This window comes from Mustelus asterias, chromosome 2 (assembly GCF_964213995.1).
Source record: "Mustelus asterias chromosome 2, sMusAst1.hap1.1, whole genome shotgun sequence".
In the NCBI taxonomy this organism is placed as follows: domain Eukaryota; kingdom Metazoa; phylum Chordata; class Chondrichthyes; order Carcharhiniformes; family Triakidae; genus Mustelus; species Mustelus asterias.
The window spans coordinates 35,078,220-35,096,207 of record NC_135802.1 but is presented as its reverse complement, the minus strand read 5'-3'; the positions used below and the strand labels follow the sequence as shown (position 1 = coordinate 35,096,207).

General features: G+C 42.5%; 1 protein-coding gene across 3 annotated transcripts in view; it reads right to left on the bottom strand.

Moving 5' to 3' along the window:
• Positions 1-17,988, bottom strand: part of nrp1a (neuropilin 1a) — a 223,176-nt gene that overhangs the window by 202,730 nt on the left and 2,458 nt on the right. For all 3 annotated transcript variants that reach the window (XM_078233256.1, XM_078233272.1, XM_078233263.1), the window contains exon 3: positions 16,833-17,007. In XM_078233256.1, coding sequence (XP_078089382.1) covers positions 16,833-17,007 — 175 coding nt within the window. The remainder of the gene's footprint in view (positions 1-16,832; positions 17,008-17,988) is intronic.

Sequence of the window (17,988 nt, the reverse complement as noted above, 5' to 3'; positions counted from 1 at the left end):
ATGCAAGTTGCTGTTGTTGTGTTGGATAATTAAGCGTGAGCCTCAAGTATTTATGGCTCACAAATAAAATTGCTTCAAATGTCTCTGAAAAACTCGTGAAAATAAATCCTAGATCATCTGACGCCTGTTTTCCTCTGCTTCAAGTGACAAGTTTGACACTCTTTCAGCACACAGATTGCAGGTTATGCTACTTTATAGTCATTCTCAAAAGGAGCGCATGAACCTCATATATTTTCCTCTTTCAACAGCTAGCTTCTCCTTACTTCAAAAATGTGTTCAAGAGGCAGAACATTCTCTACAGTTGGAAGTAACATTTTCTTGTTTTCCAACATTGTCTTGCAGTCCTTTACCAGAATTTTCTGACAGAAAATGAGAAGGATCAGAGGGATGTTTTGACAGACTTTAGCACATGAAGAAGTTGGGAACGTGCAGAGCTGGATATCCTTGTGCGCGATAGTGTCTGGTGGAACTGCCTGCTGTTTGCATTTTGCTATGCAGGCTGAGAGCTCGCAATAATGATCATCATCGGGGTCGTGAAGAGCCAATTCAACTGATAAAAAAAAGGCTGAGACAACTTGAAAATCAGCCAAATTCTGAATTAATGCTGGAGGTAATTCTGAACGGGTGGTTTGGTGCCGGCTTTCACAAGAAACATTTGCGTTTGTTGAAATGTTTGCCGGCGTGGTATTGATTACTTTGTGTAAACAGCTTCCAAGTGCAACATTTGAAAAAACAGGAGATGTTACTACTGAACAAACAGCATAGATGTATCTGAATCAATTATCTTCCTCTACCTTAAGTGCAATGTCTGATATTTCTCCCTGATATATGCCGGGAATTGCATATCTAATCTGTAATTGGCACCGCTTACCATTAGCCATCAGACTGATAATGCCATTAACTGCACACCACCATCTTTTCCAAACACTTTACATGGCAACATAGGAATTAACAACCATTCTAAGTTGCACACTCAGCTGCTCAAAAATGTATACTAAGTGCTCAAATAACACATCTGTCGGATGAATTTCCTCAGAGCTGCCCTCACTTCACCACCATAGTTTCACTGGATGTAAGGCATGGGAAAGGGTTCTCGTTGCACTTTCCAGCAAAGTTATGGGCAGAATTTTACAGCCCCTACCGCCGGTAGGATTTTCCACTTCTGCCAAAGTCAACGGAGCTTTGAATGGCTTGCCACATCTTATGGCCCCGCCCACACCAAAGTGACTATAAAATTCCATCTTACGGCTCTGGAATGTAAGTGTTTATGAGGAGATTCATGGCTGTTTTCTTAAAATGGAGTCACAATAAGTTGAAGTGTAACATTATGACATTACTGGTTACCGACGGACAATGTATCACTGATAGTGCTGTTGGGCAAAACTGAACATTTCCAGGGAACCCGCCTTCTTCTCCAGCTCACAGAGTTTGACCTTGATTGACCTCTTTTATCCTATAATGAGAAATCTTCAACATCAAGGGCTTTGTATGTAGAAGCATCATCAATTTCTCTGTGAAGATTTCCTAGTTCACTACTGCCAGTGAAATTTCAAGCACATTCTAAAGAAGTGGTGCACGAGCTGGCAGTCCAGTCACTTGCTGGTGGAATTCTTAATATTTAAACAATGGTAGCTGTTTGATAACTGGGAAGCAAGAGAATATTTTGCTTCAAATGCCAAAGGAATTGGCAGATGAGAGACAGTTAGCTAAGCCCTTTTTCAAGTTGAGAGCCTGAGAAACTTCGTAAACATAGAATCCGTACAGTGCAGAAGGAGGCCATTTGGCCCATCGAGTCTGCACCAACCACAATCCCACCCAAGCCCTATCCCTGTAACCCCATATATTTACCCTGCTAATCCCCTGACACTAGGGTCAATTTAGCATGGCCAAACAATCTAACCCACACATCTTTGGACTGTGGGAGCAAACCGGAGAACCTGAAGGAAACCCACGCAGACACGGGGAGAATGTGCTCCACACAGACAGTGGCCCGAGGCCGGAATTGAATCCGGGTCCCTAGCGCTGTGAGGCAGCAGTGCTAACCACTGTGCCACCGCGTCACCCGGTGTACATACAAACGATGTATCTTTTGTAGCCTAGCAACATTCATGTCACTCTCGGCAACTTGAGGTCTGGTATCTCCACCCCATTGTGCCCTCTCTCGGGAAGACCTCTAACTTCATTTTTTAAAGCACATTACAGCCATTACCGGTCCTGAAATGTTTATTATTGACCTGGTGAGCAGTAACAACACCCTTAAGGCTGGAAATACCCTAATGGCCAAAGAAGATTATGTTATTCATCATCCTCCTCAATGCTATCTTTGTATTTTCCCTGCTCTGTCATGCTTTATATTGCAGGACCAGAGTTTCACTGGAGGCATTCATCTTTCTTGAAGTTTCTTGTTTTACTGCTACAGGTTAGGTGGATTGGCCATGCTAAATTGACCCTTAGTGTCAGGGGGATTATCAAGGTAAATACATGGATTATCAGGGTAAATACATAGTGTTATGGGGATACAGCCTGGGTGGGATTGTTGTCGATGCAGGCTCGATGGGCTGAATGGCCTCCTCCTGCACTGTAGGGATTCCATGATACTTCCGGATATTTCACATACTTTCTCACAGAGCAGATCACTGGCCAACTGTGCAGAGTTAAGTTAATTATTGGCCCTAGAATGATGTATTAATGCATTAGTCCAAATTATCCCTTGACCATATAATCCAGTTAAAAGTAATTTCTGTCCATCTTATTGGCAAATCCAGCAGTTCTAGACAACTTTTCAGGAGGAGATAATGAAAAATAAATGTTAGCTCAGTAGTGTATTGGATTGTAAACTGTCAACTCTTTTGATAGACTTGGCCATTGAATTCACTGAGTACCTGCTGTTCAGTTTCTTGTATGTTACATCCACATTAGGCAAATTTTATGTCAACAGAAACACAAAATAATACCAGCATCGGAAACTTGAGCTCATCCCTAAATCCCTGTTGTCTAATTCCTAACTCGCATTCATCCATCATCCCTTTGCTCGCCAACTTATATTGGCTTCTGGTCTGGAAATGCCTCAATTTTAAAATTCTCATTCCTGCTTTCGCATCCCTCTCTGGCTGATCACTGTAATCTTCCTCAGCCCTATAACCCTGCAACATCTCTGTGCTCCTCCATTCCAGCCCCAATTCTTAACATTAGTGGCTATGCCTTCAGCTGCCTGGACTCTAAGCTCTGGAATTCCCTTCATAAATCTTGCTGCTTCTCTACATTTCTCACCTCACTTAAGGTTCGCCTTACAACTCTCTTTAGCCAAGCTCTTGGTCAGCTATATTAATATCGCCTCATGAGGCTCTGTGTCAAATTTTGTTTGGTAATGTGAAATGCCTTTGATGTTTTACTACATAAAAGGTGCTATCTAAATTCAAACTATTGTTGCTGAAGTCATAGTTATGCATTGGGGTGGATCTCTGTCCGAAGGGGATATTAATGTGAGAGGTGAAGCAAGAATCCAAAGTAGCTGGACAATTGTGTGCATGTGTGTGTATGTGCATGTGTGTGGGTCCTTATGTGTACACATGTGCGTAGGGGCATGTGTGTGTATGTGTGTGCGTGTGTGTGCATGTGTGTGTGTGTGTGCCTGCGTGTGAGTGTGTGTGTGCATGCATGTGTGCGCGTACGATGGGAAAGATACAACTAACAGAACTATATTAACAGTGTAATCTTTGATTTCATTCTTTCTAAATGATCTGGCTTTAAATAAAAGTCAAATTAATTGGATTGACCAATAACACAAGCACATGTGTGAGCACATTTGCTTAAATAATTTGTTTACCCAAGGTCAAGGTTGCCTTCTCTATGATTTATTCCACTGGGCTAACCTGGTGAAACTCCTTCCGAACCCAATGAAGCTCTTAGATTCCTAATTCAGCCCTGAGCTGCGGCCCTGAGAATCAGCCCTGCTTCGACCAGTTTGGTTCAAGGAGACAAGTGTCAAATTCTAAATGCGGCATTTATAGGTTGTTAACCTCAGGTGAATGGGGCGATTCCCTTGAAGGATGTGCAGTCATGCGTCAGTTTACTTTCAAGAGGCCAACATCCCAGGCAAAGCTAATGGAATGCTAACTGTAGCACTTTCATTTGATTTATGGCTAAATCCAATATCACACCCAACTAGCAAAGCTGATAAAGCCGAGGTTAGTGTTTGCTGGAAGAACCCAGTTCTTAGTCTATCTTTATAGTTAACATAGTAACTTTTGGTCTGAGATATCAGAAAGTAACACATCTAAATGAGATTGCGCTTTAAAAAAATGTTCTAAATCTTATATATTTCTAGATACAGTGGGGTTTTCACTTGTGGGTGTTATGTAAGTAACAACCAATTCTAAAACAAAGCAGCAGAATTCAAACACAGATAAACTCAAACCATCTTTAGGACAAGAAGAAATCACAGAACTAATTCATAACATAGGGTGTTAACATAGAAGAGTCTGACATTGTTCTTTCTTTCATCTCAGTGGAATTGGTAAACCATTTATTTTAAACCAAATGAGTCCAAATCAACGTAATTTCAAAGTCCTGCCACGTGTTTTTATATTTTTGTTTTAAAAACACTGAGTATTAAGAGCATATTTGAAGCAACTGACAGACCTATTGAACCTGACTGTGAAAGGAGCTGAATTAATATATTCAGTTGAGAGTGAAACACTCCAGTTTAATGACTCGATTACCCCATGCTGTATTACTAAACGCACATTGGATTTGCATGATAACGATGCTGAATCCAATGTCAATTTGGAATATTAAATTCAATCGCTCTGTTTGTACTTTGAGGTTGAGGCTATATTATGCCACTTCTAAGTAGCTGTCAAGAATGACTCACAACTAACAGGGCCAATTTATACTGTTGGGTACAAAAAAAAATCCCACTCCCACCACTTTGAGAGCGCACTGCACATTTTTACACACATGCACAAAACTGAAGCTGGTGACCGATAAGGTTTAAATGTTTTGAGCGTACAGTTAAGCACCGGTGACAAACGCGGGCAATGTGCTGTAACCTTACCAGGGATATTGCACTCTAGAATCAGGCCAGGGCTGTCCCTCTTGGCTACTTCACACCATCTCGGCACTGTCAGATTGACATCAGATTGTGGGTGAACCACATATCAAATCCAATCAAAATACAAATCAAAGAACCAAAAGCGAGATTTTAACTGAATGTCAAGAGTTCATTTCCTTCAGACTAATTCCAGCTTCCTCCCCCAGACATCTGCTCAGGTTGCACCAAAACCACGCCGAGTCATAGTGTTCTTCTTGAACAAGAACTCAGCTGGAAATACTACATCCCACTTCTCGTCAAGTCTAATCACTGGCACCACAGCAATATCTCCTGTCCCAACTCCTACCATACTCCTCCCACTGTCACTGATATCTTTGCCCAGAATTAGCATCATTTCTCCAATGCTATCCTTCCTGACCTCCCATCCTTCATCAACTGCAACATTCTCAAAATTCAGCAACCTGTGGCCACTCTAAGGGCTGAACGTAACGCTCACGATGGTGGACGCATCCACTGGCAACCTGGCCATGGCCATTTCTAGAAGCTCTGATGTGATTAACAAAAACAACCAGGCAGTCTGCTGCCTTGCAGTGGGCTTCGCGGGTAGCGTCGGGCAGACGGTCCCGGAGGCTGGTAGCTGTTCTATAGCAACAGCACCACTGAGAGTGTTGGCCACTGCTGGTACTACAGTAGGCCCAGGAGATGGAACAGCCATGGAGCCCTGGAATCTGGACGTGTGGCACGAGTTCATTGGGGCCTGTCATGCACGTTTCGGAGTACAGGGAAAGGGGAGGTTTCTGACAGAGACATCCCTAGCCACCAGAGGATCCCCTTCATTGGCACAGTGTGTCAAAAAGGAGGAACCCGCCACCAGACTGCGAGCATCCTTGCCAGGGTACACCTGGCAGCTTGCCAATATGGTGTGGCCTACACCTTGTTGCTGGTATAATCCCAGAAAACACGGGAGCTGAGGCCCAGAATGTGGTCACTTAAGAGCCTCAATTAGCCTCTGAAAGGGTAGGCCCTCCTCAACCCTTTGTGCCCCAGACTTGATTGGGGGAGCCGGGAAGGTGACAGGTTCTCGACCCTGACCCTTATTGCCTTATTATATGACCACTCCCTCCTCCCAGCCCACTCCCAAAGTGGGGCACATTAAATTCCTCCCAATGTCTCATTTACCCATTACTCCCGTCCTTGCTGACCTTTATTCCCTCCCTGTCATCCAACACATTCAACTGAAAATCGAAACTGAAAATGTCGGAAACACACAGCATGTCCATTAACTTGTCTGTTATCTTCTCCACAGGGGTTGGCCAATGTACTGTGTGCTTCCAGCATTTTCTGTTTGTTTCATATTTCTAGCAGCTGCAACATTTTTCTTTGTGTATTAAATTTAGCATTTTCAGCCTTTCCTTCAAATGCTCTAAGATCAAACCCCACTATATACATGGCCTTAGACCACCCACACATACCCTTCTGTCCTCCACACCTGGTCTTCCATACATCTCCTCACTTTACCCCAATATTTGAAGAAGAATCTTTACTCTATTTCAGCCCCACGATTCGTCCCAAAATCCTATCATCACTCCAATTTTGTCTCTACCTCTAAAAGCTTCTCAAAACCTATATTTTAATCAAGGTTGGTTACCTCTCTGAACTCTGAACAACCTGTCCTGGTCCCCCCATGCCGACACTATAGTTAAGAAAGCTCACCAATGTCTCTAATTTCTCAGAAGACTGAGGACATTTGGTATGTCAGCTACGACTCTCACCAACCTTTACAGATGCACCATAGAAAGCATTCTTTCTGGTTGTATCACAGCTTGGTATGACTCCTGCTCTGCCCAAGACTGCAAGAAACTACAAAAGATTGTGAATGTAGCCCAATCCATCACGCAAACCAGCCTCCCATCCATTGACTCTGTCTACACTTCCCGCTGCCTCAGCAAAGCAGCCAGCATAATTACGGAGCCTACGCACCCCGGACATTCTCTCTTCCACCTTCTTCCGTCGGGAAAGCGATACAAAAGTCTGAGTTCACATATCAATCAACTAAAGAACAGCTTCTTCTCTGCTGCCATCAGACTTTTGAATGGACCTACCTCGCACTAAGTTGATCTTTCTTTACACCCTAGCTATGACTGTAACACTACATTCTGCTCCCTCTCGTTTTCTTTTCTATGAATGGTATGCTTTGTCTGTATAGCACGCAAGAAACAATACTTTTCACTGTATATTAATACATGTGACAATAATAAATCAAATCAAATTCAAAATCAAATGTTGCAATCTGGCTCCACATCTGCTTCCTTGCTGCTTTTATCCATTTTTTTTCTTTCCCATATGTCAGGCACTTGAGAAATCTGAGTGGCCTTACTCCTGAACCTAATCTGCCATAGATATAGCCATCACCTTCCTGAATATTTCTGCCCTCCTGTTGTTAGGCCATGCCTCTATACATCTGCTTACCTTAGTCACAATGTCCGATGGGATAGACAGAACATATGTGACTTGAATAACATATAAGAAGTAGAGGAAAGCATTGAACTAAATACCCAATCGTTCCACAAGTCTACTGAAAATAATCTAACTTTATTGCACTGTCGGGTTAAGTGGTTCAACTGAGCATGTTTCACGGGTGTCTCACTGACCAAACCAAAATATTTCAAAAACATCGATATAAGTGTAAAAGGTTTTTGAAAGAAATAACCATTTTCCTTACATATGTATAAAACAGAAGATGTTCTTTAGAAATGAAATTATTTTACTGTATATTCATCTGTGTTTACTGTTTATGAAGAATACATTCACTTGTCCTGACTTTCTTTTACCTATTCCCTACATGTGGATTGAGTTCTTCCATGAATTTTTGTCTTGGCATTTTTTTTTTACTTTATTGCTCCCCAACTGAGGACATTTGATCCTAATTGTAACAATGCATCTTGGTTTCTCGAGTTTCCTTGTTCTGCGGCAGTGGAAATCACAATATTTATGATAGGTACATGTCGAAGTCAAGGAAAGGCTGATATAAATTGGCAGGGCAAAGTTGAAGTCATTTGCTCTAGTCTCATGTGGTCCAGTCTTGCTCTGAGTTTCAAATGTAAGGGCTGGCTACAAATAAAAGGTTTGCATCTCTATAACGCCTTTCACAACCTTGTGAGACTCAAAACATTTTACAGCCAATTACACACTTGTAGTCACTGTTGTAATGTTGATAATGTCAATTTTCAAAAAGCAAGCCTCAACAAACAGCAATGGAATAATCACCAGATAATCATTCTTCTTTTCAGTGATGCTGATCAAAGGATAAATATTGGCCAAGACACTGGGTATAACTTTCCTAAAATAGAATCATGTGATCTTTCACATCCACTTGAGAGAGCACACAGGACAGAATTTTATGGCCTCGTTCGAGCGAGATTGGAAATTCCCGCCCAAGGTTGATGGACATTTCCGTTGTCCGCCCCTCGCCCGTTCCGAATCCGTGGTGGGTGAGGCAGTAAAATTCCGGCAACAGTGCTTGGTTTAACATTGCTGTGGATCTGGAGTCACACACACCAAACTAAGTAAGAATGGCAGATTCCCTTTTCTAAAGGACATCAGTGAATCAACTGGGCTTTTATGAATATTGACGATAGTTTCATGGTCGCCATTCCTCGGACCAGCTTTAATTCAACATTCACCAGCTGCCATGGTGGGATTTGAACTCATGTTCCCAGGATAATAGCATGGACCATTGTGATTACTAGTCCAGTGAAACTGGCACTATGCCAACATCTCTCCCTTAAGCGCGACAAATTTATCAATGATCTTTGAGATGTAACAAAGAAGGTGAATAAACAGGAACATGTAGATGTAGTGTATTTGGATTTCCAAGAGACATAGATTAGGGGGATTAGCAGGGTAGATGCCTGGGGTTATAGGGATAGGGTGGGTGGTGGGCCTGAGTGCAGACTCGATGGGCCGAATGGCCTCCTTCTGCACTGTAGGGATTCTATTCTATTCAATAAGATGTCACAGAAAATCTTACTGCATGAAGTAAAAGCACCTAATGCTGCTGGGGATATATTAACATGATTAGATGATTCACTAACCAACGATTCTTGGGATGAAGGTGTTGTCTTATGAGTAAATGTTAAGGTTAGACCTACACTCACTGGAGTCTAGAAAAATGATCTATGATATGATTAAAATGTATAAGATCCTGAGGACGGATTGACAGGGTAGATGTCAGGAGAGTCTAGAACTAGGGGACACCATTGAAAAATAAGGAGTTTCACATTTAAAATGGAGATGAGAAGGAATTTCCTTTCTCAGAGGATTGTTAGTCTTTGAAATTGTCTTCCACAGAGAACAGTGCAAATTGGGTCATAGAGTATATTCAAGGCTGAATTCGACAGATAACTGTTTTGTAAATGAGTTCAGGGTTATGGGGGCAGGCAAGAAAGTTGATTTGATTTGATTTATTATTGTCACATGTATTAGCATACAGTGAAAAGTATTGTTTCTAACGCGCTATACAGACAAAGCATACCGTACATAGAGAAGGAAAGAAAGTGCAGAATGTAGTGTTACTGTCATAGCTAGGGTGTAGAGAAAGATCAACTTAATACAAAGTACGTCCATTCAAAAGTCTGATGGCAGCAGGGAAGAAGCTGTTCTTGAGTCAGTTGGTACGTGACCTCAGACTTTGGTATCTTTTTCCCGACGGGAGAAGGAAAAAGAGAGAATGTCCGGGGTGCGTGGGATCCTTGATTATGCTGGCTGCTTTTCCAAGGCAGCGGGAAGTGTAGACAGAGTCATGGATGGGAGGATGGTTTGCATGATAAGACTAGGCTTTGTTCACGACCCTTTGTACTTCCTTGGGGACTTGGACAGAGCAGGAGCCATACCAAGCTGTGATACAACCAGAAAGAATGCTTTCTATGGTGCATCTGTAAAAGTTGGTGAGAGTTGTAGCGGACATGCCAAATTTACTTAGCTCCTGAGAAAGTAAAGGCATTGGTGGGCTTTCTTAACTATAGTGTCGGCATGGAAGGGCCAGGACAGGTTGTTGGTGATCTGGACACCTAAAAACTTGAAGCTTTCGACCATTTCCACTTCATCCCCATTGATGTAGACAGGGGCATGCCCTCCACTACACTTCCTGAAGTCAATGACCATCTCCCTCATTTTGTTGACATTAAGGGAGAGATTATTGTCATCGCACTAGTTCGCGAGATTCTCTATCTCTTTCCTAAACTCCATCTCATCATTGTTTGAGATCCATTGTTTGAGTTAAGGCAACAATCAGATCAGCCATGATCTTATCAAATGGTAAAGTAGACTCAATGGGCCAAATGGCCTGTGCTTGCTCCTATTTCCTATGTTCTTGTCTTCTTTTGGCCAATGTTAAGGTAGCAACTGCAGTGAGAGGATGCCTCAATGGCTGGGCATCCTCAATGAGACTTCAGGTAGATAGAGGGAGCTAGTGCTTTGCTGCCAGGCTGTGGCAGTCAGTGGATGGGGGGTGGTTGCATGGAGCACCAGCATTGCTATGGCCATAGCGGCAGCCATTGCTGCTGGGAAGCCTTCAATGGGGAATGGAGTGCCCATAAATAAGGGATGCCTGGAGCGTACTGGCAGACTACCAGGTTTGGCTGGACGGTCTCCCCATATGATGGCGGGCCACCCTAACATGGGCAAACTTCACTCGGAGGTGGGAAGTGGCTCTTAATTGGCCACTTAAGCGGCCACTCAATAGGTGGCCGATCGGCCATCTCTCCTGCCGCTGGCAATATGGCCTGGCAGTGGGTAGACATTGGGCACTCCTTCAGATGTCTTCCCCCTGCCATTTTCCCAGCTGTCTCAGTTCCCAGGCAGTCACCAACCATTCAAACGAATGGAGCAGAATAAAATTATTCCACATGTTCTCACTGGTCACTTCAACAGCATGAACTATCTGCACCAATAACTGAGAAAGATTTGAGTGTTTTTGAGGACATGAGATCACTTCCCCAGCATTGGAAGGGATGCAATTGGTGGCACTGAAGGATTCAACAGTTGCAAGAAGGAAGCAGGGGATTTGACCTTGGGTTGAACAAAGATTATACAAATACACATCAGGATTGACATTGGTTCAAGGTTATCTCAGTTCAGTTGAACTTACAAATACAGAACACTTTGTGACTAAATCCATTGGAATCCTCCTTCTTGTGTGCCTTTTGTTTACATCTGTTTACCCAGCTCTTTACAATGTTTCTCTGTGTGATACTTTTGACTAATTTTTTACTGAATAAAATGTTCTGATCATCTGATGTCTGACCGGCTTTAACCAGTGCCGTCAAAGATCAGCTCACAGAATCACACAGTGCAGAAGAGGTCTTTCGGCCCATCAAGTCTGCACCAACACAGTAGAAACACCTGAACTCCTACCTAATCCCTCCTGCCAGCACTTGGCTCATATCCTTGAATGTTATGATGTGTCAAGTGCTCATCCAGGAAGTTTTTAAAGTACCTAGATGAGCACTTGGCACATCATAACACCACCCTCCAAAGCAGCACATTCCAGACTGTCACCATTCTCTGGGTAATAGTGTCTTTCCTCATATCCCCCCCCTAAACCTCCTGCGCCTCACCTTGAACCTCTGTCCCTTGTGACTGACCCTTTAACAAATGGGAATAGCTGCTTCTTATCCACTCTGTCCATGTCTCTCGTAACCTGGAACACCTCGATCAGATCGCCTCTCAGTCTTCTCTGCTCCAACAAAAACAACCCAAGCCTATCCAACCTTTCTTCATAACTTAAATGTTCCATCCCAGGCAACATCCTGGTGAATGTCCTCTGCGCCCCCTCCAGTGTAATCATATCCGGCCGAGAATGTGGCAACCAGAACTGCACACAGTATTCGAGCTGTGACCTCACCAAAGCTCAGATCATATTGCTGATTGTGGGTCTTCCTGTGCACTTTGGGGCACCCCAAGAGCCTGAAAGTCACTAAACAAATGTACATTCTTTCTAATTTCCATTCTTCCTAATGTTTGATTTCATTGGCAAATATATCCTCCTCTGTGCATACCAAGAGGTTCAAAATGTGCTTCAGAATTCCAAAGTAAGTAACAGAAGGGATACCTTCAACCTACATGTTCCAGGACCAGTCAATCAGATGGATTTATGGCAAGAAGAGGACATAATTGAGGGAGAACTTTGGCTCACATTGATCTGCCAGTCAATAATATCTTGGATAGAGATTAAGCCACAAGGTCGCATGTCAAATTTAAAGTTTATTTTAATCGTTTATTTTCTTAGCGTCACAAGTAGGCTTACATTAACACTGCAACAACGTTACTGTGAAAATCCCCTAGTCACCACACTCCGGTGCCTGTTCGGGTACACTGAGGGAGAACTTAGCAGGGCCAATGCACTGAACCAGCACACCTTTCGGACTGTGGGAGGAAACCGGAGCACCCGGTGGAAACTCACACAGACACGCGGAGAATGTGCAGACTCTGCACAGACAGTGACCCAAGCCGGGAATCGAACCCGGGTCCCTAGCGCTGTGAGGCAGCAGTGCTAACCAATGTGCCACCTTACTGCCCAGTCCCTCATAAAAGTGCCAAGGTCCCTCATAAAGGCAGCTGTATTAACACATAGGGCTGAGTAAGCTGGTATATTAAGGATATTAAGGTGGTTGCCAGATAACAAGCAGTCCTGCACAAAACCTTCCATGATACTGGAGGCTGTAATACTAATGTAGAAACTTGATGTTCGACAGTAATAGCTACCAAGAGATAATACTGCGTACCAGAAATGATGGCAAAGTATCAAGGGTTCAGTATCTATCACGATTGGGTTGGAGAAACTCAAGTAATTGCAGCAGTATCTGAATATTTTAAACCATCTGGTATGACGTGTGTCCATATTGTGGTCAGAAGGAATGCACCAATGAATTCATGTTTTTAATAGGTTATTCAGCTGATGAGGAATTTATAGTCCAGCAAGGGCTCAAACTTATTTTCTTACTTCATTAATAATCAACTAGCAGTTATGGTCACTTTAGCTTCAAGTGGGTTTGTACCTCTCAATGGAATGCTGCAACTATGTCAATGTTCTGTGACAGTAACCAGACAGCTGAGTCACAAAGAAACTACAATATTCTAGAGCACTGTTGATGATTGGCCAGCTAGATAGCATCATCATCATTAGTGGCTTGAGCCACGTTAGGATGGGGGTAGGGTGGATTTTTGCCGTTTAGGTCCAGATCACCCTGCAGGCAAATAAATGACCCAGTGGGTTGGGTGGTTCTAGCTAGATAAGCAACATTAAGCTTATCAGTGCATTGCACTAATAAGCTATGCTGCTTTATCTGGCTAGACTCAACAGCACCCTGTCCACACACTTAACGTTCCTTAAGCTCTGGTTGGTGCCAAGCTTTCGTTAGTTTTTGGCACAATAATTTATTTCTTCCCCTTACGGGAAAGAACATTCACACCATGCCAGGTTCAATAATGCAATTGTGAATTTCCAGTTGGTTTGGTTTTGAGGCTCCAGTGTACAAAAATAAAATGCAATGAAGTCTACAAGATTATGAGGGACATGGACAGAGTGGATAGTCAGAAGCTTTTTCTCAGGGTGGAAGAGTCAATTACCAGGGGGCATGGATTTAAGGTGAGAGGGACAAGGTTTAAAGGAGATGTACGAGGCAAATGTTTTACTCAGGGGGTGGTGGGTGCCTGGAACTCGCTGCCGGGGAAGGTAGTGGAAGCAGATATGATAGTGACTTTTAAGGGGTGTCTGGACAAATACATGAATAGGATGGGGTTAGAGGTATATGGTCCCTGGAAGGGTAGGGGGTTTTAGTTCAGACGGGCAGCATGGTCGGTGCAGGCTTGGAGGGTCGAAGGGCCTGTTCTTGTGCTGTAATTTTCTTTGTTCTTTGGTGCCCAATTTACCTAATACTCCAATGACTGTATTTTAAAATTGTTTTCTGAATGATTGTCACACATGCTTTTCCATTCAGCTTTTTCAAATTTTGCTTTCAAAGTTACCAACCACAAGCAAAATATACAACAGACCCCTGTGAACTTTTGAGTGTAGTTTTCAGATTTTTTTTGGTGCCTTTCAATCATTTCCTTTTTACTTGGTGGAAGATACTTTCTATGCAAGGAATATTCTTTATAGCAAGGGTATAACCTGAACTGCTCCCAAATTCCACAAAACAAATAAATACCATGTCGGTTTGAATGCCAGCAATCTTCCTCTGCTTAAATATTTGTGTTAATTGGGAAACCAAAGTCAAATTGGAGAGCGGCACAGTGGGCACAGTCGTTAGCACTGCTGTCTCACAGTGCGGAGTCTACATGTTCTCCCCGTGTCTGCATGGGTCTCCTCCGGATGCTCCGGTTTCCTCCCGCAGTCCGAAAGACATGCTGGTTAGGTGCACTGGCCATGCTCAATTCTCCCTCAGTGTACCCAAACAGGCACCGGAATGTGGCAACTTGGAGATTTTCACAGTAACTTCACTTCAGTGTTAATGTAAGCTTACTTGTGACACTAATAAATAAATAGCTGAGTTTTGCGTAAAAGGGTACATCAGGAAGTACTGATTAGATATTGGCAAGCTTGGGTTTTAAAAGCCTGAGGGCATTGCAGTGTTAATGTAAGCCTATTTGTGACACTAATAAATAAACTTTAAACAGTCGAATAAAGAAAGACTACGGTTTGGGTCTGGGGTGGGGTGCGTAGTATGGGGAAGGATAAACAATTCACCATTTGAAAGGCATGCGCAAGAATCAAAGAATCATTTACAGTGCAGAAGGAGACCATTTGGCCCATTGAGTCCACCTAGGTGAGAACAATCCCCCGTAACTCCATGTATTTAACCTGCTAGTCCCCCTGACACTAAGCATCAATTTAGCATGGCCAATCCACCTAATCCTAATAACAGTAAAAGACTGCATAATAATATTTAATTTCAAAATAGTGCAAGATACACAGGGGAGGAAAACTATGTGGATATAGATAAATAAATAAAATTACATTGCATTTTTCAAAGGCATTAAAAACATATAAGAGAGTGGCGGTAGTCAACCATTCACCCTTTTGCTGCTTCACAGCTATTCAATTATACATTCATCATCCAAACAAATCACTTTAAACTTTCTTGTTCAGAGCCAGGATTTCTCATTTCAATCAGTTCCTTTGGCCAGTACACAGTATGAATAGTACCGCAATAATCATTTTCTGATTTGCCTCCTGACAGTCCAGTACATTCTATGACTGATCACACTGCAAAATGTAGAATTGTTTCTATCAGTAATGCAAGTAATACATACCATCAAAGGCAAGAAAATCAATTGAATCAAATTTTCTTAAAGGCTTCTCAGCTAAATTGGAAAATATTGTTTTGACAGGGGTACTCTCCCTCAAAACACACAGAAAGAACAGAAAATCTTACTGCTCTGAATTCAAATTTCACAGACGCACAGCTTTACATAGATAGAAAAGTGCAATCAGAATATTACTCCGCAATATTAGATGTACAACTTTAATTGTAAGGCTGATCTTAAATTGCCACGATGGACAGTGAAAGCTTAAGTAATTAAACAAAGTATAATTTGAAATGTAGCAGGAATTTACACCATTCATATTCAAGAGTAAAACAGTGAGATTAGGGGGCAGGTGCAGTGTGGATTTTACCAGCAAACATTACTGCAACAGGGGGAGCTAAATAAAGAATGAATAACAAAATGACTAAAACTCCAAACATCTCAGACAACACTCATTATGTGGCAAATGGCAGGAAAAACTAAAACACCGCTCTGTCAGCTTCTGAAGTGGCCCATTGTGCAACATATTTCCTATAAGTAGCGAGCATATTATAAATGTATTAAATGACAAATTTAAAAGCACAAACTGTCAAAGTGCTATTTTAACCTGTGCTGAGGTATTACAAAAATACATTGTCACAGCTCACTCAGATCCATATCCTGTGTGACTGATGTGCCTAATACGCATGACAACTACACTCATCAGGGTTTGGCAACTTTTTCAGATGCCAGCGATTCTCAGTGCAAACACATTTACATATACATTCGTTCATGAAATTCCTTCTGAATAACGTCGAGAGGCAGAGTTGTTAATATAAACGAGGTGGAAATGGATTCCAACATTTAAGGGTGTCTATATGAAGGATGTCGCCCCTCTATTGTGTAATATATTAGATGAAGGTGGAGGATTATTGCAGTTTATATTACATTTCAAGTAGCTGAACAGCAAAGTGGAAACAGTTGTTGCCTTCACATTACACAGAAACTGGTTTGTTTGTAATATTTATGATGATTAGCTGTGGTGTGAGGCTTCATCAAAATCGTGTTCTCATTATCGGAGTTACAAATAAGCCAATTACAATGACACGATGTTCACTCCCACCGCCTGCTTGGGAAATCACTTGTTTTTTCTTTGCCTAATCGTGACATTGTTTTCATCTATCAGGGAGTACACTGGTTATTTTAGCAATAGCTAAACCATCCTTATCGATACCCGGGTGATTATAACAGAAACCAGCAGCCGATAAGCCCGATAAGAATAGAGACAATGCAAGAGCAGCCACGGGTATTTGCAATGTCTGCATTTCTGTTGTAAAGTGGAAAGGGACATTAGACGTTTCTTACAGAAATAACACACCCACCACACACCCACCTTCCCCTGTACTCTCTCAGCAAGCACCAGTAAATATCTTGTAACCACTAGAGGTCAGTGCACATAAATTAGACCCTGTTTCCAATCTCACTGACTTACTTGCAGTCTCGGTCCTCCAGATCAAAGTGAGGATTGAAATTGATCATTATTCGTTGGGAAGCTTCGGGGGCTTGGATCACCCAGGCACAGCTTTCCCGGGGGTAGTAAGAGTTCGGATATCCGGGAGAGTTCAGGTAGCCAGGACTGGTGATATGTATAGTCTCCCCACATCGATCTACAGAAAGACAAATCACACGTCCAAATAAACCAAACTCGTGAATGTTTCTTTTCTCTCTGTCTCTGTACACTTTGATATCTGCGCCTCAGTATAAGGATACAACTGTTTCGTGCAGGAATATAAGGTCCGCCAATTTTCCTGTGAAACACTTGGGTCAGAATCTATTTCATAAAATAACTTGGCCAGATTTGAAACTGCATATGTTTTATTTGATTCGGACACGGTGGTGGCGGGAGACAATTCATGTTTTCAAGACACACAATGGGGATGACACATCCATATTTGCTTCAGACTATAACTGATTCATAACCCTGATTACTCGTTAGTTGTGGTGGGGAATCCGTTACCAAAGCATGGTGAGGGAGGGGATTCTGGAGATGTAACGTTTTTTTAAAAAAGTGGCTCACTCAGTATTTGGAATTTGCAAAATTCACGAGCTCGCTTTCCTACGTGACTTTAAGGTGCTTGGAGGGTTTGTTTTTGACCCACTGATTAATTTGAGTTGATGCAGGGTCACGATAAGAAAGCGGTTTGCTTTGAACCTCCCCCCCATACCCACAATTGCTGTAGAACAGCGCCGAGCTCAGTCTGAACTGACTGGTCAAGGAGTCGCCTTCTGTCGAATTCTCTCCAACTCCCACTGCACAGCAGATAAAGAGTTTTAAAAGATAGGGAGGGGATTCCTCGCTCGTCTCCAGTCCCAAAAGGCAAAATCAGCCAGACCAAAGAAATGAGAGTAATGGACCCACAATCAGTTCAGTGGAACTCCTCGTGCAGTGCAGCGAGAGGTTAAGGAGACGGAGCGGACTTCCACGTCTCTACCTTTCCCCGCTTGGAAAAAGCAACAGCCAGTGGCATCGCTGGAGACAGCGATTGTTAAAGATGAAATATTTTATATTTGTATATATTTACACTTTCTCCGGCGATTAATAATACGGTGGAATAATTTTCCGCAAAACTTATCTTTAAGAGACCAAT